The following is a 25,050-nucleotide window of genomic DNA, read 5'->3' on the forward strand; positions in this document are numbered from 1 at the left end:
TTCATTAGCCCTTCCCAACATTGGTCCGATTCTACCAGATTTCCCTTAGGATCATTTTAAAAGTTACTTTGCCCCCCCCCCCCTTTTCTGATATTATGACTTTCTTAAGTCAATGATGAGATGTGGACCCTGCCCATTATCTCCTCTTCAGCATTAGCCTCCAGTATGTCTTACTGATATGTGGTATCTACAACCTTTACATAGGCAAGCTAATCACTACAAGATCTATATTAGAATTTAAGCTGAGTTTCTAATGACTTCATTACTCACACCAAAACCCTCCCTGGAGTATACCCTCAGTGTAAGGGGATGTCAGCTCATCATCCAACTATTTGTTCCACCTAAAGGAACATGTCCCTCTTCCTCAAAAACGATTCTTTTCTCCAAGGCCCTTGTTCTGTTTGACAGCAAGAGAGTGTTATTCTGTGCCTGGAGCAAAATTTTCACATTCTGAAATATCTCCTCTTCACGGCTCTTCCTCTCCAAGCATCTCTAGCTTGGCTGCCTTATTTTTAAGGGAATATATTTGTTCCCTGAGAGCCATCAGCTTACTGCTCTGAGAACAAACCCACAACTTATGTCCAGCAGCTGTCAGATACTCATTTGACATTCTATACAATAAACCGGAAACATTTTTTTACTCCTCCTGGTTTTCTAGTTTCATAAGAATTATTGTTACTTTGATGTTGTTTTTGTTCCGGATTCATTACATAGTCACAAAACTTATCTTGATTCTTAGAAGAGGAAAATCAGTACAAGTAATCCTTGACTTACAACAGTTCATTAGTGACTGTTCGAAGTTACAACGGCACTAAAAATAGTGACTTATGACCATTTCTCACACTTTTGACTGTTGCAGCAGCCCCATCGTCATGTGATTTACAGTTCAGATGCTTGACAACTGGTTCATGTTTATGAAGGCTGCAGTATCCCGGGATCATGTGACCACCTTTTGTAATCTTTTGATGAGCAAAGTTAATGGGGAAGCCAGATTCATTTAACAACTATCATAAAATGGGTCAAAACTCACTTAAGAAATTTCTCACTTAGCAACATAAATTCTGGGCTCAGTTGTAGTTGTAAGTATGCTCCTTCCTACCCAAATCTCCTTATTTCTCTTTGCTATCCTATTCACCAACTATTGTTCCAAGCTTGCAACTGCTTCTCTTCTAAGAGTGTTGGCTGCAACAGCTGTTGGCTGAACCATGAAGTTCTATCCACTAACTAATCACTTGGTCAGTGAGTCAGCTGCAGCTGTAAGTTCCTCCCTCCTACACCATCTGCCCAGCAAGTAAGCAATATACTCCATTCAGCCAGAGAAAAGCCTCTCTCAATTAGCCAAACAACCCTCCTTAGTTGCATTTGACTAGCTCTGAAACTCACTGTCTTTCCTCAGCCCTCTCCCAATTCCTGCTTGTGCTCTTCTCCTTTCCAAACTGTATTTCTTTTTTCTTAAGTGCACAGACATCACAAACATAGTTTATTCCCTAATATTCAGTCTGTTTAATATTCTAGCAGAAGAGCTGAATATAACCCAAAAAAACTTGCACACCACACTGTGAATTTTGATTAGACTTAATAAGGTATAGTTTTTACTGTTCCTAGCACAAAATGTTAATTGTTGTTTTCAGCTGTGTTAATACTGGATGACTGTGATGTCTGCTATTTTTACTTCCAGCAAAAATGCTTTTTATTATTTTGCTAAGATCACCAATCTGTCATCCTAACTTGCATATTTAAATCTGGCCAAAAAAATTCCTGCTGCTTGAATTTTGTTTGTGTGATTTAACAACAGATATTTCAAGGTGACTTTTCCCATGAAAATGAAAATCCTAAAGATACCAAACAAAAATAGAAACTCTCCAGGTAAAATGTTTGGGGAGATTATGCAGAATTCCTGTTTTCTAAGCTTTTCACAATAATTAATTCATATAATTTTTATCTGGCAGGAAAGGAAATGTTAAAAGACTCCATCCCTTGAAACCACAGAAGATTGAGATATCCACTAAGCTAAATATTAGAAATGAAATTGGTTACCTAAAAGCAAAAACAAAAAAACACCCTAATTGCAAATAAAGACATTACTGGTACTAATGATTAATGTAATATGTCCCAGGATATATGAAATGTGAATGGAGACTTATGGATATCTTTTAACTTCACATCTTGCAAAGAAATTTTATTGTAAATGTCTTACAAAGAAAAAACTATTTGAAAGATTTTAATCATGTGGGAAATTTGGTTAGCAGAATGAGGAGATACAATTACACTTTAAACAATTGTGTATAATCAACACAAATGAAAAATAAAATAAAACTGCTATTAAGCATAATGTACCTTGTAACATAGATGATCCAATTGTGCAATAATTAGCAATTGAGATAATAAAATAAATTGGTACAGGAAACCATACTTTTACAGATTATATAGTTTTTAAAGAAAATATCATGACTTTTAAAAAAGTATTTCTATAGGGAGATAGTTTACTGATTGATTTGGTGGCCTTACAACATATCAAATGAATCAGAAGTAAAATACAAAACTTATTTCCAGGGTATAATAGGTAAAAGAAAATACAATAATATATTACATATGTGCTAAATGCAAAGAACCAATGTTTTCTTTTACATGATAACTTGATCTGTTCAATATAATGGATTATTAGCTGAATGCTTGTTTATAAACATAATTCTGTTTACAATGTCTACCTTATAGCCCAAAATGAAATAGGACAATCTGTGTGGTTCATGTTCAAGTGAGCTTTTCTTTCAAGTAGGGATTTGAATAACTAAATCTAAAAGGGCATACAGTTGACAATCAAACAAAACAGGAGCAATTATCTTTGATGACTGGGGCACCACAACTATGATAATTCCCAGGCTGGAAAAGAGAAAGAAACTGGATCTTCTGATCAATGTCATTAATTAATAGTACCATAATTCTTAAACATATTGCTTTGAATCAGTCTTGTCCATTTTGCTCCCCTCTAATATTTTAGCACTATAATTCACAGAATATGGATGATTAGTTAAGAAAGTGGACCTTTTTTTTCCAATTAAAGTCAAACAGGAGTGTAAAGTTTACCAGAAATTTTAACAAGCCCATTTTAGTGTTTATTTTCAAAATGGCGGTAGTAGAAACTCAATGAATTTATATTGGTGATGTTGGAGGAGGATCATGATGGGCCATAAAAGAGCCACTGGAAGGAGTTGGCAGAGAGGCAAGGATTTTTCAGTTCTATTTTAAAAAGTAATGGAGTTCCTATACTACACCTGGAACTTTCATATAGAAGATCAAAGGTGGCAGGGAAGGGGATGGGGAGAACTCAGCCTAGATTCCCAAACAAAGATCTTCAGAAGAGACAGTATTAGACAGAAGAGACACTGAGCCCTGGTGGCGCAGTGGTTAGAGTGCAGTACTGCAGACTACTTCTGCTGATCACAGGCTACCTGCAATTTGGCAGTTCAAATCTCACCACGCTCAACGTTGACTCAGTCTTCCATCCTTTCGAGGTTACTAAAATGAGGAGTCAGATTGTTGGGGGCAATATGTTGACTCTGTAAATCGCTTAGAGACGGCTGTAAAGCACTGTAAAGAGGCATATAAGTCTGCTTGGTTTGCCATTGCCACTACCCTACAGAATCCAGGAAAAAAGCCTTTCTTATATTTTTATTGGTACAAAGGATTCCATAAAAGGCATAACACCTGATTATACTGGTGTGAGACTATGCGTTTGAATAATTACAAAAACCAATTATGCTACCAAAAATTTGGCTACACTGGATGAATGGGTACATGGAAATACCTTTCTATGAGAATAGCTCTTATTCCTGTCCATTACTTGGGTCTTATACCATATACAGCGGTAGCAACTAGATGTTTGTTCTTCAAGTTATTCCAACCAAATAAGGCAAATTTTCCTAACCGGACTGCTCCTCAGATGTGTGTTCCAGCTCCTGGGTTGTCAATAATGGCCTTGTGGCTGAGAAGTCTGGAAAATATACAGACTGGAAAAGGTTGTAATAAGGGTCATTAAAACCCTTATTGGTATGCATGTTAAAATAAACATATTAGCAAAAAAAAATAGTCTCTAGTCAGCTTATATAACCCAATCGCTCCATTTTTCCAAATTTGGGACCTCAGATGTTGTTAGATTGCAACTTCCCTGTAAATGATTGTTCCTTATATTAAATAGAAATGATTGGAAGGTATACATGGTTTTTCTAAGAATGTAGAAGTGTACTTTTTCTAGTTCTCTGGCGCTTAATAGACATCTGGAAAAGCTACGGCATGTAACAGCTGCATATGTATGGATTTTTTTATGTCTATGCTTTCTGTTAAACTATATGTATTTAGACCAAAAACAAAATCCCAAAGGCAATTATAACTATGCATGGTGAAATAATAAATAACCAACATTTGTTTATTTAAACGATTTATAAGTCCACCTATCAAACAAGTGTGACACTGGGTGATACACAGGGGTTAAAAACAACAATTGTACTAAAACCTTAATTGTTGAGGCCGCAAACACAATCCAATTCAAAAGGAACAATATCAAGCAATCAACCCATAAAACTAACCTAACCATATGGTCCAATGCCTGGGGTAATAGCCAGGTCTTTAATGCCTTAACAAAAGCTAACAGGGATGGGAACATCCTATACCTGCTCTATAATTCAGGTGCTGCTGCAGAAAAGGCATGATTCCAGGATCTACCAAATGACACTGTAAACAGAAGGGCCCAGAGCAAGTCTTCCCTAATAGAGCTGATGGAGAGAGAAAGAGAGATATAAGAGAAAATGGGAGATAGGTGGCCCTGCAAGCAGTCTGGCTGTATATCATCTAGGGCTTTATAGATGAAACCTAACACCTGAATCACATCCAGAAGCCCACTGGGACCAGCATACCTCACAGAATAGTGATAGTATTGTTAACAAGAAATGCAAAAAAATCCTCCATGCCGCTGCATTCTAGATCAGCTACAGCTTCCAAATGCCAAGAGCAGCCCCTTATAATGCACATTTCATTCATCCAAACAGGTGATAACTAAACCATGAATCACAATATGCAAGGTTTCTCGGTTCAAGAATGGGGACAATTGGTTCAAAAGATGAACCTGTCAGGTGCGAACAACCAGATCCACATGTACAGTGTTTAAGCTAACTACTTTATTATGTTCTGACTATAATACAGGAATCACCCAATGTGGCAGCCTGCTATTGGGAACAACTAGGCAAGGCTCCAGGGAACTTTGGGGGCAACCGCTCCAGTCCTTCTGTGGTTGCACAGTGACTCCAGGCTAGTTCTGTGCTTGACTCCTCATCTCTACCAGGCTAGTTGCTTCCCAAGAGAACCTGTGCAAAAGGTCACCTACTCACAGTTCTCACTTGCTCTTCTAGTAGGACACCCAAATTGCACACCAAATTGGCATTTGGGACCTTCAATGATTTGGAAGCCTTAATAAGTACATATGGAAATAGACAGTTCTGATCCCCCCCCTTTTTTAGAACATCTGCCTCCTATCCAACCCAATGGTTTAGTGACCAGACTGATTTTGCTTTTTAGGAGCCAAATTAAAAACTTACAGTGTTGGCAAGTATATGGGAAAGACATGGGTTTTATTCCAGAGTGACCTATTTTATTAGCAATTGTTGATGCTACATAATGTGTATTGATGCCGTTCATTTGTAACTAATGTTATTGTACTGATGAAATTTTATTGTTGTTTTTAATTGCTGCTAGCTGCCCTTAGGCTTTTAAAGCCAGGCTGCTGATATAAATGGAAATAAATTAGATGGATTAAGTGAAGAATTCTCACCTAACTGGCTGGCTCACAAAATGCCTGTTAATTCAACTGCTAGCAATTAAAAATGACTGCTAACTTTTATAGTTATTTGTACCATTGTGGGACTTCCTTTCTAAACATGCATTTTATTATCACTTCAAAACAACTGTAACACAACAAAGAAACAATAAAACTTCAGAGGAAATAAAGGACATCTAGAGAGCATGCCATGGCAACACAGCAGCTCATCTGATAAGTGAAGGAAGTTCTTTGGAAAAGCATAGTAAAAATAAAGATAGCAAATGTATTTCTGTGTATTCCCCCCTCCCCCATATTTTTTATATTTTTAGAACAAAATTAAAATATGAAATACAAAACTAAATAAAAATCAAGGAAGACATAAAAGAAAAAAGGACAAGACACAAAGCAATAAGAACATTAAAAAGGTGCATCAAAAAAACAACACTTGATAAATGATAACAACAAATGATAATCAATGTTTTAACATATAGTGGGTTGATAACTACTGATTTTATATGCAATTGAAAGCAGTGATGCACAAATGTTTGTGACCAAACAACATGATAAATAGACATGTAATTGATTGTATGTATGTATGTATGTATGTATGTATGTATGTATGTTTTTGTTTGTTTTAAAATATTTTTTAATAAAAACAACACATATACACATATTATCCCCTCTATTTGCATACTGAATAATATATTACTACATTAGTTCCCATCCTTTGTGAAACAAGCCCACCCAACAATTTTAAAGTACTAAATCTATTAACAACTTGTTAACCTGTCTTCCATATGTTATATTAATGACAAAGTAGTTAATAGAAAAAAAAACACCAATAATAGTAACACAGAACAAAATTAAAGTTTCAAAACACTCTGTTAATAAACTGCTATTGTATTCTACTGGTAGAAAATTTATCACGGAATGTTGACTAACCCAGATCATCCCAAAAATTTTAAATAGATCACCCTGGGTCAAAAATCCATGTTTGTTTCTTAATATTATCTCTTGCCAATTGTTTAATTAAATGTAGTAAATTCAGTCTTCAGAATAGGTCTATCTTCAAGTCAGAGTGCAAGCAGAAGTAGTTAACAATTAATTGTAATAAATCCATACAGTCTTCCTCCATCTTTGTAGAGGAAAGGAATTTGTTTTCCTCCCTTCTAGCTGTAATAATTGGAGAAGTACCGGCAGGGTCTTATTTTCTTTTGACCCTCAAAATAAGCGCTTGGCCTTAATTTTGGGGAGATCTTATTATTTTTGAGGTGCAGGAGGCGGCAAGCGTGGTCACTTCATGGCTGCTGCTGTGTTGCAATATTTTTGGGAGGGCTTATTTTCGGGGGAGGGCTTATTTTAGCACATGTGCTCAAAAGCCCGATTGGGCTTATTATCCCGGGAGGTCTTATTTTCAGGGAAACAGGGTATACAGACTTAAATTTCAGAACAACAAATGAAATCCACTTTGCTGGTTGTTCAGAGGAGATATCTCTTTGATCTGGAGTGGGATCAAAATCTTTATCCAAAGGTAAAGCTTCAGATTCTTTGAATAAATATTAAAGCTTGATCAATTTTTCTAACAAAAATTCAGCTAAAAGCTGCATATTTCCCACCCTTCTTTCTTAGATTTCAGATACTGTTCAGCAATGTCTGTGTATGTGTATGTATGCCTACGTGTGTGTGTATACACAAACACACACTAAATTTCAATCCAAAATTATGAGAAAAATTCAGTAGAAATAAACTCCCAAGTATTTTGCAAATTACAAAAAATACAGAATCTAGTGGTAGAAGTCTAATGTCTCTTCACCTCTACCCTGAACATTGTTGTGCTTTCCATATGGAAGATATAAAAGTTATGCAGAACATAATATATCCCTCTCCCGCCTCTCAGGCATTTGCAAGTGAATGGTTAAACCTTGAGCCCAGAGCGATGGGAACGAGAGTGCCACTGACTTCCACTGACTGCCACTTAGTTCCAGAACTTGGGAAGAAGGGCTGATCGTTTCGTACCACCCTTCGATTCTGCCAACTTCCCCATCACTGCACTGTCCCGCACCCACCTGCCTCTTGGCTAACCCTCAGTGCCTGTGTGCTCTCCCTGTCCCCCCCCCAACACCAATTCCTGAGGAGGGGGGGAAATTAGCACAAAAGGAAACTCATTTGCCCAGAGCGTCCTTGGAAAAGAGGGTGGGATTAGGAAGTGGGTGGGGGAGAAGCAGTGGACACATGCAACCAAGAATACCATCCCTGGAGAAAAAGAACCACCAACAACTGCCCCAGCAGTAGAATCGAATCAATCAATGTCTCTTTTATTTCTAAGGTTTATCTGTGAATGTATTAAAAACCAAGAATCATGGAAAAAAAATATATCAAAAGGGGAAAAAAATGGAGAAAAAAAGCAATTAGAGTCCCGGAAGGGGTTGAAATAAACCAGCATTCAACCATTATCAACTTTTAAAGCAAAAAGCAAAATAAAACAAAGTCAAAAAGTGAAAGTTAAAATTCTGGCATGCTTAGAAAACAAAACTGTTTGACAGGAAGGTCTATATGCCCAGTGACTTTTTAATCACTTCCAGAGGGAATCAGAATCTTCAAAACTCCCTTCTCTACTGAGTCCACAATCATCCAAAAGCTGTGTTGGGTCAATCTTAAATGCTCATTCAAAACCAGGGAGCAGCACTGCCAAAGAACCAGCTTTAGCTGTGAAATCAGCAAATCGTCGGTAAGATGAAAAAAAAACAACCTTATTGTTAACCAGCCATCTTGGAAGGGGAATGCCTATTTCTCTGTAGTATTTTAAAAGAAAAAACAAAACAAAAAGCATTTTGCAGAATAACTTCCTTCAACTAAAATGTGTTCCATGATTTGCCCAAATAAACTTTGAATTTTGAACCAATGAATAAATTCCTATAGGTATTCTTCAATATGAATTCTGAAAGAAGGGCGATTCCATCTTTCAAATGATTTTCCCTGGCTATTTTCATATAAACATCAAGACTCCCTCAAATTGAACTCAACACTTGGTGACATCATATGTATATCTATGACATATTCTTGGCAGGAAAATAGTATGGCTGGTCCATTGCCTGCTATTGGAATGTCATTGTGTCCTACAGTTAACAATCACATGGACAACAGTCATTGCAGAGAATGTTTGAAAACTTACAATACTAGATGCTAGAGAACAAGACTTGGCTAAAGTATAGTCCAGAAGACAGTGTGAAGTTAAGCCAACCAAGATCATTCAATTCAATTGTGATTCACAAAACATTTGAAGGACAAATTGCATGTAACATTTCCCTCCTTCAAAGATTCTCCTTCCCCAAGCATGCTGGCACTACTTGATCAAATTATTATTTAGTGCATGGTGATGTGACATTAGCTAGGAGACTTCAGTGTTGATATAAAGAAGTTGTTTGGCTGCAGACGATTGCTAGTCCTTTCAGTTCATGCTCATGCATTATCCAGAGTGCAATATAGGGGACGAACTACTTCCACATTCAGAAGGCTTGATAGTGTTCTATAACATCATTCAGGACTTTTTCTACCAACAATGTCACCTCACATTTGGGCATTGCATCATACTGCCATTCAAAGAGTCATTTCCCCCCCCCCACTACCTATTTCTCTACTTGCATTTAACATGCTTTTGAACTTCTAGGTTGGAAGAAGTGCTTGGTCAAAATACATCTGATAGAAATGCTAAGTCAACCACGAGGCTCACACTCCAACTGCATTTCTCATAAAACTTTATGGGCTCATATTAGTTCCAGACCTATGCATTAAATGCTGTAGTTTCATTTTTGAAGACTCCAGTCTAAATCTTGGCTGCCTCATATTTCTAATTTCTTTCAAGGAAAACCAGTAGGGAAGGTAGGTTGAGGAAAAAGATCAGATATCAGCAAGATTTGGTGAAAAATATGATGGATGTCAGGAGAGATTGGGAATTATAGAATGATAGGTGATAGGGTTAATCTGGGCTCTACAAGGAAGGTCTTAAAATTATGGGCAAGGATGTGTCTTTTTCTGCTATGTAGGAACATACTCTTTTCTTATGATCTGGATTGGCAAGGAAGGTACTCTAGAGAATGATCCCATTGAATAGTAAATTACGCTTCAGGAGCCTCACCCACCATTTGAATGGAAGCAGGAAGATGCTTCTATGGGAATATATTGAGAAGAGGTAAAATCCAAGCCATGAAATTACTTTAAATTTTGGACTCTAGCACAGATAAGATATAGGTCTGCCTCTGATCCCCACAACTGATGTTGGTGGTGCCATGGTGGCGCAGTGGTTAGAATGCAATGCTCACTCCAGGAGTTTGATTCAGCCTTCCATTCTTCCAAATTTGGTTAAATGTGGACCCAGATTGTTGTGAGAAATACGTTGATTCTATAAACAGTTTACAGAGGGTTGTAAAGTGCTATGAAGCGGTATATGTCTATGGTAAGTGTTATTGTTATTCTATTATTAGAATGGTGAAAAGCCAAGAAAACTCTAGCCAAGGGTTCTTATAAAGTATTTAAAAGTTTGATTTTACTTATGGGCAAAATACTTCTAATTGAGTAATATGTTTATGCAAAATAAGCCTCTCTGCCCACAATATAGACACAGCCTTTGCTTATGTTCATATGATTTTTTTTCTTCCTCAAAGAGACAAGGACTGAACAGTTATGCCAAAATGAAAAAGGGTTCAAGAAGAGCCAAATGTAGCTTTTGAGTGGCCTTTTGCTCATTCCTGCAAAAGCCTAGAGAGAATTTCCTGGGTCTCCTGTTTTTGCAGAGCAAAAAAATGTAAGAAGAGACAGAGCTTTGTGCAACCTTTTCCTATTCTTTGGATTAGTCACATTAAAATATGAGTATTGCTAAAAAGTATTAAGAACTTTTTTTAAAAAAAATGTACAAAATTACCTAAAGCACATCTATTTAGAGGAAAATCAATGTGTATATATATATTTTTTTTAAAAAAGCAATACACTTAAAATAAAACACAAGCCAAATAGTAACAAGAATAAAAAAAAAAGATCTGTCAAAGCTCTAAGGCTCAAGCAAAGCATACCTTTGGAGCCAATTCATAAAATAACTTGGACACCACTTTTCGAATAGTGAACCAAACTGACCAAGTTGCTTTGCTCTGCAGAACTTCTGGCAAGTCCTGCGGAAAATGTGTCACTTGCCTTATCAGGATCACTTTCCATTAAAAGACAGGAAAAATTCCCAATACAATTTTTCTTGGCAATTTCTGTTGATTTGAGAGTATGTAGCTGCCAGATAAATAACAAAATAAACAAATAAATGACTGTCTGAAAATTTAACTGGGTATCTATGAGAGTAAAGCTTGGATAAAAACTTGAAAATGTGGATTTTAAGTGAAACAAATTCAGAATTAAGCTTTAAAGTTAAGACCTTAACTTTAAAAATGGAAGGAAGGTTACTGTTGGCATAAATATCTACTTTTCTTTCTCTAGTTTATCTTTTGTAAAATCTCAGTAACAGCATGTGTTGTTATGAAATCCTCCATATGGATAACCTCTTGTCACAGTGTGGGTGTGTGGTGGTGGGGACTTGGCTGTTCTGTTAAGATTGAGCACTATTCTGGAGGTATACCACCTGAAAGTATACACAAGGCAGACAGGTCTCAACTGAGAAGCCAGACTAAGAGCATCCACACACCCATTAACCATGATGAGGCAACAGAAAAGGAATACCATACAAGATTGGCTGTTGCCTGGGTTAAGGAGCACCGAGTGGCAATTGCTGTAACTGGTTAGCTGTCAAAAAGTGGGTTACAGGGTTGGAGAAAGACCTGACAAATTAGTCTGTGAAAAACTCACCAAGAAAATGTTATAGAAAGGGTCTTAAACATGTTGGATAGGGTGCCCAATGATAGGAAAACAGGAATCCCAATTGCTGAGGTAACCAGGGGCATAAACTAATGTCTATATTGTAGAGAGGTAGCCATAGCAGTTATACTTACAGTATATACTGCTTTGCGGTGCTTTACAGTCTTCTCTAAGTGGTTTACAGAGTCAGCATATTGCTTCGAACAATCGGAGTCCTCATTTTACTGACCTTGGAAGGCTGAGTCAACCTTGTTGGTGAGATTCTAACTGCAAAATTGCAGGCAGCCAGCAGTTAGCAGAAGTAGCCTGCAATTCTGCATTCTAACCATTGCACCATCATGACTCTAGATCTCACAGACTAGGCCTCCTCCAAATTCCATCAGCCGGCCAGTGTCGACTGGCGACTACCCGGAGGAGGGCCTTCTCTGTGGCTGCTCCGACCCTCTGGAACGAACTCCCCGTGGAGATTCGTACCCTCACCACCCCCCAGGCCTTCCGCACAGCCCTTAAAACCTGGCTGTTCCGACAGGCCTGGGGCTAAAGACTCGCTGCCCCACTTCGAATGGTATGATTGTTGTGTTTTTTAACTATGTATGGTTTTATGTTTTTTGTAACTTTGTTTGTTTTTCCCTCCCTTTGAGTTGTGAGCCGCCCTGAGTCCCCTTAGGGAAAAGGGCGGCATACAAATAAATTAAAATGAAAATGAAATGAAAAAATGAAATACATTGGACAGCTACATGGAATGTCAAATTCAGGGTAAATTAGATATTGTCAAACATAAGATGATCAGGTTGTAAATTGATCTCCTTGGTGTCAGTGAGCTGCCCTGGTCGGACAATGGCTTTTTCCAGTCTGAGGACTTCAAACTGACTATTATTCAGAACATGATACTAGAAAAACAAATGGAGTGGCATTTACTGTAAGCAAGAAACTTGCTAGAGCAGTGGAAAGCTTCTCCACTTGTTGATGGTTTGTGCTAGACATTGTTGTATAATTTTAATCTTAAAATCTTAAAATGTCTAGGACCAGCCATCAAAAGGGAATTACCAGATGTCCAAGGCAGCTTCCAAAGATGTCATAGTACCAACAACCATGCTGCAAAACTGTGTTGGCTGATAGAAAAATCTTGTGAAAATCAAAAGATCATTTATCTGTGCTTCACTACAATAAGGTCTTCAATTATGTTGATCATGAGAAGATTACAAGACCTGGGGGATACCAGTACATTTGATTAAATTGGTGCAATCTCTATACACAAATCAAGAAGCCACTGAGCGAACACCAAATGGAGACAGAGATTGGTTTAAGATAGACAAAAGAGTGAAACAAGGTTGCATTCTCTCTCTGATTCAATCTGTGTGCTGAAATCCTCATGAGGAAGCTAGATTTTGAAGAATCAAAAATTGGGGTTAAAGATTGGTGGAGGAAACTTCAACAATCTTCAATATGCTGATGATACAACTTTCTTCTCAGAAACAAAAGGCCCAGAATATCTGATCAAGAGAATCAAAGAAGAAAGTGAGAATTTTGGTCTCTGTCTAAACATGAAAAAAAAAAAAAAACAAGCTCATGACCACTCTAAAGAAGGGAAACATCAAAATAAAAATTGATGGTGAGGACAGAATGTGTGACAAAAATCACTTTCCTAGGACCATAGATAGCTCAGATAGTGGTGGAATGCAGCACAGAAATAAATCATCCGATTGCACTGGGTCGCACAGCAATTATGAACATGCGCCAGATAGGGAAAAGCAGGGAAATCAGCCTGATGACTACGGGTAACTGTAGGTTAGTTTGCTCTAGTGTGTTCCCTGTAAGTTACTTATGGTTGTGAAAGGTGAACCTTGAAAAAGCAAGAGAGGAAGAAAATCGATATGGTTGAGCTGTGGTGCTAGACAAGACTCATGAGTATTCCTTGGACAAAGTTGACTAACGAACAATTACTGGAACCAGGGATGTGCAGTCACTAGAGGCAGGGGAGGCGTGGCCTCACCAGTCATGAGGAAAAGGAAAGAATTTTAAAGATTTTTTTTTTAAATAATTAAAGCCAAGGTAGTTGCTACCAGATTCACAGTGACTTGGAACAGTGCTTAGTGTTAACTATAGGAGGAGGCCAGAGAAATAGGGGCCTCCTGTGCATAAGCAATTTTTTGCCTTTTAAGAGTTAAGCAAGGGTTAACAAGCAAAACAATTTGTATGCAAAGGAGGCACGTGTTCTCTCGCCTCCTGTAGAGGGCATTTTTAGAGGCTTTTTAGAGTTCTCTGGGAGCAACTAGCTCAGTCTGACTCAGAGCTTTTAAGAGCCTTTCATGAGGGCAGGGCAGCCAGAAGCAGAGTTGAAATCATCTCTGAAACAGCTGGAAAAGGTGCATGTGTGGGGAGGGGGGAGGAATTCAAAAAGTTTGATCGGAAGGCAGCAGGGGAAGGGGGGGGTATGGCAGAGGAGCTGCTTTCAAGCCTTTGGAAAATATATCCAATCCAACTTCTGTATTTGTGTTTGTTTGAGAGTGAGTGAGAGAGGGATCCAATTTCTCTGTGTGCGTGTGTCTGTTTGAGAGAGGGGGGAAGGAGGGAGAGAAGGAGGAAGGAGGGAGAGTGAGAAGAAAAAAATGGGAAAACTTATTTTGCAAGGGGGGAAAATGCTATTGCTTTAAATCAGAACTGAGCATGCCTGGCTGTGGAATTCTGGGAGTTGAAGTCCACAAGTCTAAAAAGTGCCTCACCAGCCATAAAGCTGACCGCACGTCACTGATTGGAACGCATAACACCAGATATGTTTATTTATACGATTTATACGATTTATAGGCCGCCCAATCCCGGAGGGCTATGTCACTAGAAGGCAAAATCAAGAAACTGTGTCTCACTTCCTTTGGCCATGTCATGCAGGGGAATTCACTAGAGAAAGCAATTATATTTGGAAGAGTTAGGAGTAAAAGGAAACTAGAAAGAACATGGAGGCTGGACTCCCCTTGCTGTAAGCCGTCCGGAGTCCTTCGGGATTGGGCGGCCTATAAATAAAATTAAACTTGAAACTTGAAACTCTATCAAAACTGATACCAGCCAGAATATAGAAAAATTCAAAGAAATAGTGCAAAATCAGAAGCGATTCAGAGACCTGGCCCATAGAATCGTCAAGAGTCAGACACAACTAAGTGGATAACATCATCATCATCATTATGAAGAAGCTACAAACTAAGTTTTGGGTTAATAACTTCATCGTTGTGAATCTTTTCAATAAAAACTGTACGTAGGAATTGTGCCATCAACACTAATTTGAATTTACAACATTACCCTTCTATTAGATACTGATATCCTGAAATATTATAATTTTTTCTCAGAACTGAGCCTGGCTAGGACTGATTTTCAGTTATAATATAATACAGACATAATGTTCTAAGAACTGTAATTCAATCTGCAAAGTCGCTTTAAGATCAACCAACCCAGGCTTTAGAGCAGGGGTATCAAACTCGCGGGCCGGATGCATCACATGCTGGCCCTGCCCAGTTTAGCAAAGGGGGAAAAGTCCCAATACGTCACGTGACGCCGCTGTGACAAATGCGAATTTGACACTCCTGCTTTAGAAGAATTCCTGTTTCAAAGCCATCAGCTTTGAGTATCAGTTTTGATACTCAAAATGCAGATCTTACTTTCAAAATAAAAGTAGCCTTCCAAAGCAAGTTCAGACATGTATCTTCCCTTCATTCTTAACAATTATCATAGATCAAGGACTATAGAGTGTTTAATATAATTTCATACTATGTTTAATGAAAGTATATGCTGTGCGCACTGCATATACACAATTATTCTACGGCAGGATCAACCACATTCCAAGTTCAAATGGGAAAGTAGTCACAGAATCATATTTCTAAAGAGTCAGTCAGGTGAGTCAGTTTTACAAAGACTTTAATTAACAATGAGTTCTTAAAACCCACAATGATATTTCTTCCAGTTAAATTTTTTTTTTGTAACACCATTACATAAAAACTCTAATAAAAGTGTTTTAGACAAACTCTAAATATAACATGTATGGTAGTTTTCAACAAACCAGGATATGCTCAGTACCTAAATGTTGTAGATCACAAATGAACAAACGAACATAAAGCATCATATTGAAAGAAAAAGGGAAAATACATTTAAATCTATTGCTTATAAATTATTTTCTTTTCATTTATCTTCATTGTTGCGGGACTATTGGGACTATTAATAAGACATATTAATGACACATTTAAAATCGGACAAGTCAGATAAGGCAGGAGGAATGCTGTTAATCTGAAAATACATACATTTTCCTTTGAAATATTTCATATGGTAGTAAACCCTTTGATGTTCATGACAGCATCTAAGAGTTAAAGAGCAGAGAGTTGACATGCTTTCACTATTTTCTCTCACCCTAATTGTAAGGCCCCAGTCGTTGTAGTCACTTTAGAAGTTATTTACCGCTTCCTCCTCCTTCAGCCCGATACATAACTTAATTATGTGGAGATTTTGTGATGTGTCCTATTCAAGAGGGGGATGACACCTCTCTGAGCCAATTTTCACAATATCATTACAATAAAATTATACTTCAGTCAACCTCCAAACAATCATTCTTCACGGCAACACTAATTTAATTGTTTGTGGAAGCTCTACCAGAATGTTTAATTCATGATTTTCATCTGACAACTCTTTATTGCACAGAATGTCCTTCCTTCCTTCCCTATAACCTTAATTATTTTCAAGACAAGTGCTGATGGTGAAATATCTGCTACCAGATATGGAAATCAATGATCTGCTGCTTTAAAGATTGAAGGGTTAGATTTTAGTCAAAAGGGAACCCTTTTTGATTTAATACAAAATCAAATCAAATTTAGTTTGAGTAGGAAAAAGTCCCCATAAATAGATATTTTATTTCATATTAAAAAGTGACCTTATATATGAATTTAACTTGTAATTTAAAATTATAACTATGTCAGGCCTGCAGTTATATCCCTTTTAGGATCTTTGGACTGCCACACTCTCTCTTATTTTATTATGCTGTTTCATTAGTGTAGTAGTTGGGAGGGGGGAATAGAAAAGAGTAGAATTGTGGAATTGTGGAATTGTTGTCATTCTTTTCTAGAAGCCCAAGGTCACCTTTTGTCTCTGCACTCTGCACCTGACCGGAACTAGCTGGGTGAAGATGCCAGCATGGAAGAAGAAGATTGGACCATGTGATGGATTTGTGGCTGTGGGGACAAGATCATGAACTTTCAACTGGGTGGGAATCCTATGTAACTTCCAAAATTGGGATTCCACAGATATGCTAAGATGTCTGACTTATTAAATTGGAACTTTAAGGATCGTTTTGCCTTGGACTCTGATTTAATTTTGCATGATACTTGGAACGCTGACAACTACAGTTTTAGTTCATTTGAGAAATCTCAGTCAATGGAATGAACAAAAGTAATTTTTGCTTCCCTTTTTTCTGAGGTTCTTTTTCTTTCCCTGTCTAACCTATACCCCTAATATTTCCTAGAGGTTGCTCATCTAAGAACTAACCATATCGAATCCTGCTAAGTCTTTGCCAAAGACTTGCAGCCAGCAGCCAGATAAACAGGGATTAATACTAGAGAAACAGTTGGCCAGAAAACACTTTCTTAATCAAGGAATTACCAAGGGGAAAAAAAACCCACATCTCCACCAGCACTGGTAGATCAAGCTCCTGTATAGTCAGGTAATGAAACATCCACAAGCAAACAACAAAACTAAAAGAGTACCAAGGACTACATAGTTCATCCCTGAACTACATATATTCTCTTCTACTGAATTTTTGAGATCAGTAAAAACTGTCTAGATCAGGGCTGTCAAACCCAAGGCCTGTGGGTGCTTAAATCTGGCCCATGGGGCTGGCCTGGAAATACCAAAGGACTGGCCAGTGGTGCCTCTGATGATCAAAATGGACTGTGGGGGGGGGGGGTTTCAGCCTCCAGGGTCTTCTGCAGCACTCTACTGACCAAAAACGGGCAGCGCAGAGGCGCCACAAGCTCTCCCATCCTGTTTTGGCTGGCAAAGTGCTGCAGAAGGCCATCCATGCTGAAAACGGGCAAGGGGGGGGACATACCCCACCACCTGTGCCATGTTTTGGACAGCAGGGGACTGCAGGGGGCATCTGTCCCAACTCCCTCATGGAGAAGAACTACAATGCTGATCCGGTCTGTGAAGAAATCCAGTTTGACACTCCTGGTGGAGATGTTTTTACTTAGCTGATCTGGTTTCCATAGTTCTCCCACTTCAAATCCATGCTTGTAACTCATTAAAAATAAACATAAAGAAAAACTTGGGCAAATTTCTGATAAAAACATAGTCATTTTAAAAAGCAGTAAGAAATTTAAAATAGCGACAAATTAGAATAGGGTGGAAGCAGAGAAGCTTAAAGAATGGGTGATTACTTCCTAAAAGTGAAGTTTTCATAACCATTACTCATTTTTTAATGGTTGGATGAGTACATCATTATTAAATTCTGTGCATGTTGACAGAAATTTAGAGGAGCCAGTCCAAAGCAACATAATTTAGCAAGAAATATATTTTACATACTATGTAGTTTTAAACATTTTAAAAGAAGCAACCCATCTAGCTAGATTCAGGTTCACTGATCATTTCTACTATGAAGGATCAAAGGGATATTGAATCATTTTTTTACCAAAAAGAAAAAGAAAAAAGCATGTAGCAAGATAAAGATGCTTTACCTATGAAATAAGACTGATTTGACGAGAGTGACAACGTCCCGACTGGCATTGTATCCAGCACATACAATGGCGACGTGGATTGTCTAAAAAGACAGAGAGACAAACAGTGAATGCAAGGAGAAGAAAAATCATCACAATCTAGTGAAATCAATGCAGTCTGGTCAGTTTGAGGCTTTTGATGCTTAACATTCCTTGATATATTTTTAAAAGTTGTAACCTCATGGATATGAGAAGTACCGGTAACATAATTTCCCTAGACTCTTAAGCCTTGTGCTATTTTTTTTAATACTATGCAGAAAAGATTGACTACATTTTGGTAATAGCTTAGATTGAAACAAATTAAATCACCTCCATTTCAAAGGAGGCAGAGGTGTCCACAAGGCATAGTCCAAAAAAATCAAGAGGATTGCTGTGATGGCGAAATTGAAACTGTATCGGGTTTTCAATTGTGTCACCCACAGTGAAAGAAAAAATAATAATTCTTTCGGAAAAACCAGACGCCATAATCCCGCACTGAGCCATTCTACACAAGTATTTAAGGAACTAGTCAGTTCCTGGTGGTGACAGAACTGGTGACACCAGTTCCGAGGAAAAAAAATAAACAATATGCAAGATTTCCTGGGTAAATGGGCATCTCTGGCAAAGTGGTGGAGAACCAATATAGAAAAACTGGCTGCTGCAAGAATATTGTTCAACCTCAAATCTGCTCATAACTCAAGACTTTGCACTTCCTGCCTCTTCTTAATCGCCCGGGAATAAATTTCTCATTAGCATATCTCCTTTAGGACCACAGTCCTAGTTATACAGCTCTATGATCCTTCATATCTTGTTAGGATGATTTCCTTCATTTAAAGCTCAATTTGCCATTAAAAGCTAAAGGCGGCATTCAAAGAGACTATTGTTTATTTTAACTTCACAGAAGCAGACCTGTGAGGGAGATCTGTTGCTGAGACATTGTGACTAATCCCAAGCTTCAGCATTCAATGGAGGACTTGAACCTGGTACTTTCTATCTGATTGAGCTGTCAATAAAAATATCATAGTTCTCAAGCTCAAAGCCCCAATGATGTGGACAGAGCGGTTTTTATTCAAAGTAATCTTCCTCAAAACCAATTCTTGGCTGTGTGTTTATTTATGCCGCAAATAAAGTGTGGACTTGCAGGAAGGTTTCTAGCCAAAATTATAGCAATATAATCTTTTTTAAATTTGACATAATTATTGAATAAATTGCTATCATTTCTTGCACCTAGCTATTAAATTTGCAATTCCAATGTATTGCCTTAGAGACAGCCCATTGAACATGCAACACCTTATTTCTGAATAAATCATCATAAGAGAGAGATATGGAAGACGAAAATGGCAATGTAAAGAAAAAAAATATATTCAAAGGTCTCACTGAGCTAGCCAAAATACACCCCCCTTGAAATTAGCTTTCATTTAGTATTGTTTTACCTTAGTATTGTTTTATTTCTTATTTAAATATGGAAGAAAATAATTTTACAATGAATGGAAACATGCCTTTCTAATGTTAATTACTCTACACTGGAGCAACTAAAACAGCAGACACCAGAGAGTCAGATTCCAGTGTGTGGCTTTGAGAATATAAAATAATTTAATAATTAAGTAGGTATGAATAAATGTCTTCATTCAATGAGAAAAAGATATTAAGATCCCTCTTGTTTAGAAGAGGAAACCCTGAGAGAAAGCCCAAAAGACAATATCTTCTACCTTTGTATATTCCCAGCAGTGAATTTCTAAAATATTTATTCCTTATCTTTGATGTAACACTTCCGTTTCCCTACCTGAAAATAAATATGTCTCATTTGAACTTTTTTCCAACATCTTCTATAGTGACAGTCAGTGCAAAGAACTAATTCAGTCTCTGCAGTCTCATAAAACTTCAGCACTTTTTCATTATTCAAAACCCTGCTTCTTCCCTACTTGAATCAGCCACTGTGGATTTTTTTTTTTTAGTATTTAACCTTTTAATACTTTAAACAAGTTGACTTGTTAGATAATTTGACAAACAAAAAAAATGGAATCATGGTAATTTATCCATAAAGGTCATTGTTAAGGCAGATAGATGAATGGCTAAAACATGATCATTGAAATGCTGCACTGAAAATTACCAAATTTGGTCAAATATAAGCCCCCGACTGGAATTGAGCCCAAACTATGTTGCTAAGTGAGGCAGTTGTTAAGTGACTTTTGCTCCATGTTATGACCTTTTTGGCCACAGTTGTTAAGTAAATCACTGCAGCTGTTAAGTTAATAACAGGATTGTTAAGTGAATCTGACTTCCCCATTGATTTAGTTGTCAGAAGATTGCAAAAGGTGCTTGCCTCATCCCGGTACACTGCAACCATCATAAATATGAGATCCTGTGACCATAGGGATGTTGAAACAATTGTCAGTGTGAAAAACAGCAATAAGTCATTTTTTTCAGTGATGTTTTAACTTTGAACAGTCACTAAATGAACCGCTATAGGTTAAGGAACACCTGTAGCTTTTCGAGTTTTGAATCATTATGTAAATAAGGTGATCAGAAAGAATAGGTCAGGAGAAACATTTTTCAAAAGTAACTGAGTTATTTCAGCGTTGTCTACGCTACACAGCTGTCACTTGAGCTGCAATATATAGTAACAATTCAGCTCAAATAATTGCTGATTATGGAAAATGGATCCTTGACAGGGAATGAACATAAGCCTCTCATGGGCAGGCCAGGTTGGTGCAAGGCAGCTTTGCCAGCTTTTGTGTGTTTCTGTGGGATACCTGGTTGTTTAGGTAATTGTGGCTCCTGGTTCTGTGAGCTTCCTGGCACTGTCCTTTATAATTTCCCACAATGCCTTGATGGTTTTTATTCTAGTGGTTTTGTCTTTCCTGTCCTTAGGGTTAGGGAAAAAAACTTGTTTAATCTGCAGTCTTTTGGGGAAAAATTGTTATTTTTTGGTGTTTTCCTTGCACTGTCATAGTTTGTGTGTGTGGGTGTGTAATGTCCCGCAGTTGTCTACACATTAATAATGATCAAGTACTAATAATATTTCCTTATACATTTTAGTGACCTTTCCTTACATAATTGGTGTTTTCTTTCATACTTTTAGATTTTTAATTTCTGTTTCTGTTAGTTAGCAATTGATAAAACAAATCTCACATGAAAAAGTATTCGAAGCCTTCTTGATTTTAATTGTCAATTTGTTCATTCCTGCACATTTTTCATTTTCATATCTTTGTTTTTCCACTGTTGTGCAAACACAATTCCAGCAGCTGTTAACATATGTAAAATTAAATATGTATTGTATTCCCTTTGAAATGCCCAACCAAATATTACTGGTTTTAAACCATTGCTTCTAACCATGACACTACTAACTCTTGAATAGCTACTTGGTCTGTCCTAAGTACTGAACCTAATTCATATATTCTTGTTTTTTGAACTGAGGAATGAATTTCAGAAAAAGAAATCTGTATTGCTCTGTGAATCTACCTATGACATTCATTCTTGATCTAACGTCTTAGATGAAAAACTATATCTTTCCTGTTTGTTGGGGGACATCCTTCCTGAAAAGACTGTACATTGTTGGGTGAAAACAGAGGTCCCTTCTGTTACCTGTAATGTAGTCCTCAGCTTACAACCACAATCGAGTCCAATATTGTTTTATTTCTTCTGCAGTTAGTATTATTTAAAAGGATGAAGAGGCAACAGAGTATGACCGCTAGGACAGTCATCTTTCCTATGTAAGTAGCTGTTTAATTGCTTTGTGTGATGGTTTCATAATTTGTACCCTATGACTACTATTAAGTGCTGTACGTAGCTTATGATTCTTGATGAATGTATTTTGTCTTTTTATGTACACTGAGAGCATATGCAGCAGAGACAAATTCCTTATGTGTCCTTATGTATCACACTTGGCCAGTAAAGAATTCTATACTATTCTATTCTATTCATCTCAAACATAAGAAAACATGGCACTTTGCTAATAGACTTTTTACATTTTAGGGAAAAAAAATAAAAATCAAATCCGCAAAAAAAGTCCATTAAAAAAAAAAGCCAATGTGCATTCTAAGCCAACAAGGAGGTTGTAACAGGAAAACAACAACAACCTCTAGGTTATCTTAAAGATGTTCTGCAAGAAGGCCCCTCATTAAACTGAAAGTAACATTAATTACGGGTAGTTCTCACCTTACAACCATAATGGAGCTTGCCCATTACAATTGTTAAGTTATTAGCTGTGTAAAGCAGGTCACATTATCAACCTGATTTTACAATCTTTTCTCTGGCAGCTGTTAAGTGAATTACTATGGTTGTTAAATGAATCCATGAATGTTAAGCAAATCCATTGTTTTCTATGAGGTGGATTTATCAAAACCTGGAAGTCATGGGCCCATCTAAGTGTGACATGTTCCTTAAAAGTTTTCCCCCAGACAGGTTTACAATCTGTGCCCTGGAACTGCATACGGCTCCTGAACCCCCAAGAAATATTGAGAATTAGGACTACTATGGTGAGATGAGAATTTAGTTCCTATTGCCTTGAAATGAAAAACCCGAAAAGATAATGTTTGTTACAACATACAGTCATTCCCCACATCCAGAAAAAATGGCAGAAATCCCTGTCCTGCTTCATTTGCTGAATTCCTGAGCTTCTGGAATCCTAATACAGACTTAGTTATTCTATACTTGTACTCAATCTACCTCTTTCGTATAGCCAGTGCAGTGAAGGATCGATCTTCATCAATGCAGAAAGATTTGAATTGCTATGAATAAAGATGATTTTATTTATTTATTTTAATTCAGAAGGATAAATAATGAACACTTAGTTTTTAAAACCAAGTGTGACTCAGCAAACTCTTCTAGTATAATCCTATTGGAAATAAATGCTGCTGTGTTCAGTGAGACTAATTCCCAAAGAAGTGTACATAGAGCTGCATCATTCAGTATTACAGCAAAGAGAGTGTAATATGTTTTTTAAAAAAATATTAAAAGAAAAGCACATGAAACTGGGGGATAAATATCTGAAACTATTAAGATAATTTGTTTCTGTTGCAGAGTTCAGTTAAATGTTTGGAATAGTTTCCTTATTATTTGGGGGGTGGAATCAGGGAAAGATATTAACTCCTACCATGTCCATTGTAAAACTACACTAGGAGTTTCCCTAGTGTAGGGGTATCAAACTCACATCATCATAGAGGCATCATGTGACATACTGGGACTTTTTTCTCCTTCGCTAAACCGGGTGTGGATGTGGCCAGCGCATGACGCATCAACCTGGGGGCCAGGAGTTGACAGCCCTGGCCTAGAGCTATTTCCAAGGTCTATTTATACTTTTGTTTATTGAGTTATCTTCAATAAACGGTCAAGGTTCAAAAGCTACTGTAGACTATTCCAAACACATCAGGTTGATTTGCTTTTAGAAACATGGCTTAGGTAGGAAATCATCTGCCTACCTCACACTTCTCCACTGCTGGCTGTTGTCCACATTCAGAGCTGTTCCCTGCCACAATGCCAGCCCGGAGGCTCTCACTGTCCCCAGTCCCTTCCTCCATGGAATAAGTTTTTGAATGATTGCCTCGTCGGTGAGACATGCCCCGGCTCTGCACCAGACTGAGCTGCTTGCGTAGTGCACGGTTTTCTTCTTCCACTTCTCGCATACGAACTTCCAAGCTTTCTCTTTCACGTTGACTTGTGGCTGTGTAATGAGGGCTGTGGGGCTGGGATTCAATTGGAGACAATGACACTGGCTTTCCATCTGCAGTGAAAACAAAACGAAACAGAAATTGTCCCAAATGGAATTAAAATGTCAAAACTCTGAAAAAACATCAAGATTATTTTTTACTCCAATCAATCCTGAGACCTCAATAAACTGTGCATATGGTTAATTTAGAAAGGATCCTTATAATGTAATGACAGTCTACAATCAAGCCAAGACTCAAAATCTTAGCTGGGCTCTACAAGCAGTCAGAGGGACAGATAAAGCTTGCAAAGACCCAGCATCCTCCATTTTGTGGCAAAAGTCCTAGTTGTCTAAACTTTTGGAGATGGTTTTTTCCCCCTCCAATTCAAGGGAAAAAGTTGCAGGAAAAAAAATTTCCTTGCTTGCTTCTGTTCCTCTAGTCTTCAGCCTAGAGTTAAGTAAGGTTTTTAAAAGGGATGGATATTGGACAGCGGAGGTGGGGAATTAAGTTTTTGCACCTATTTTTTTGCCGGGGGGTGATGGTAGTGGTGGAGGAGGAGGAATTAGAATTCTATGAAAGATTTTCCTAGCATACTAAAGAAACCAATTTTGCTGTATGTCTTTCTACTTTCCATTTGAATAGATCAACAATTGCATTCTTCCAATTAGGCAGTAATATTTACACACATTAAGCAAGTTGCACAGATACTTCATAAACAAACCATATTGATATATGTACATTTCTCCAGTTACTTCAATTACAGTTGCAGCCTTAACATTTTTTGACATTCCTACACCAATTCAGCTCCACTCTTAATATATTTGTATCCTTCACACACACCTCCAAAATTCCCTTATTTAAGTTGCATCATGAATGTTTTATTACTTCTACTTTTTATCCCATTCACTGGGCTGAAGGCTTTTCGTTTAGCCATTGCACTCACTTTCAAACCATTACATGTTATTTTCCTGTTACTTTTACTATGTCTTTGATCTTTTCCTCTTATACAAATATTGTTGCA

General features: G+C 37.5%; 1 protein-coding gene across 4 annotated transcripts in view; it reads right to left on the bottom strand.

Moving 5' to 3' along the window:
* Nucleotides 1–25,050, bottom strand: part of LARGE1 (LARGE xylosyl- and glucuronyltransferase 1) — a 342,290-nt gene that overhangs the window by 173,253 nt on the left and 143,987 nt on the right. For all 4 annotated transcript variants that reach the window (XM_087723118.1, XM_087723119.1, XM_087723117.1 and 1 more), the window contains 2 exons: nt 23,802–24,103; nt 18,364–18,446 (listed from right to left, as the gene is read on the bottom strand). In XM_087723118.1, coding sequence (XP_087579244.1) covers nt 18,364–18,446; nt 23,802–24,103 — 385 coding nt within the window. The remainder of the gene's footprint in view (nt 1–18,363; nt 18,447–23,801; nt 24,104–25,050) is intronic.

This window comes from Thamnophis sirtalis, unplaced genomic scaffold (assembly GCF_051295495.1).
Source record: "Thamnophis sirtalis isolate CommonGarterSnake01/CBP01778 unplaced genomic scaffold, rThaSir2_p1.2 scaffold_9, whole genome shotgun sequence".
In the NCBI taxonomy this organism is placed as follows: Eukaryota; Metazoa; Chordata; class Lepidosauria; order Squamata; family Natricidae; genus Thamnophis; species Thamnophis sirtalis.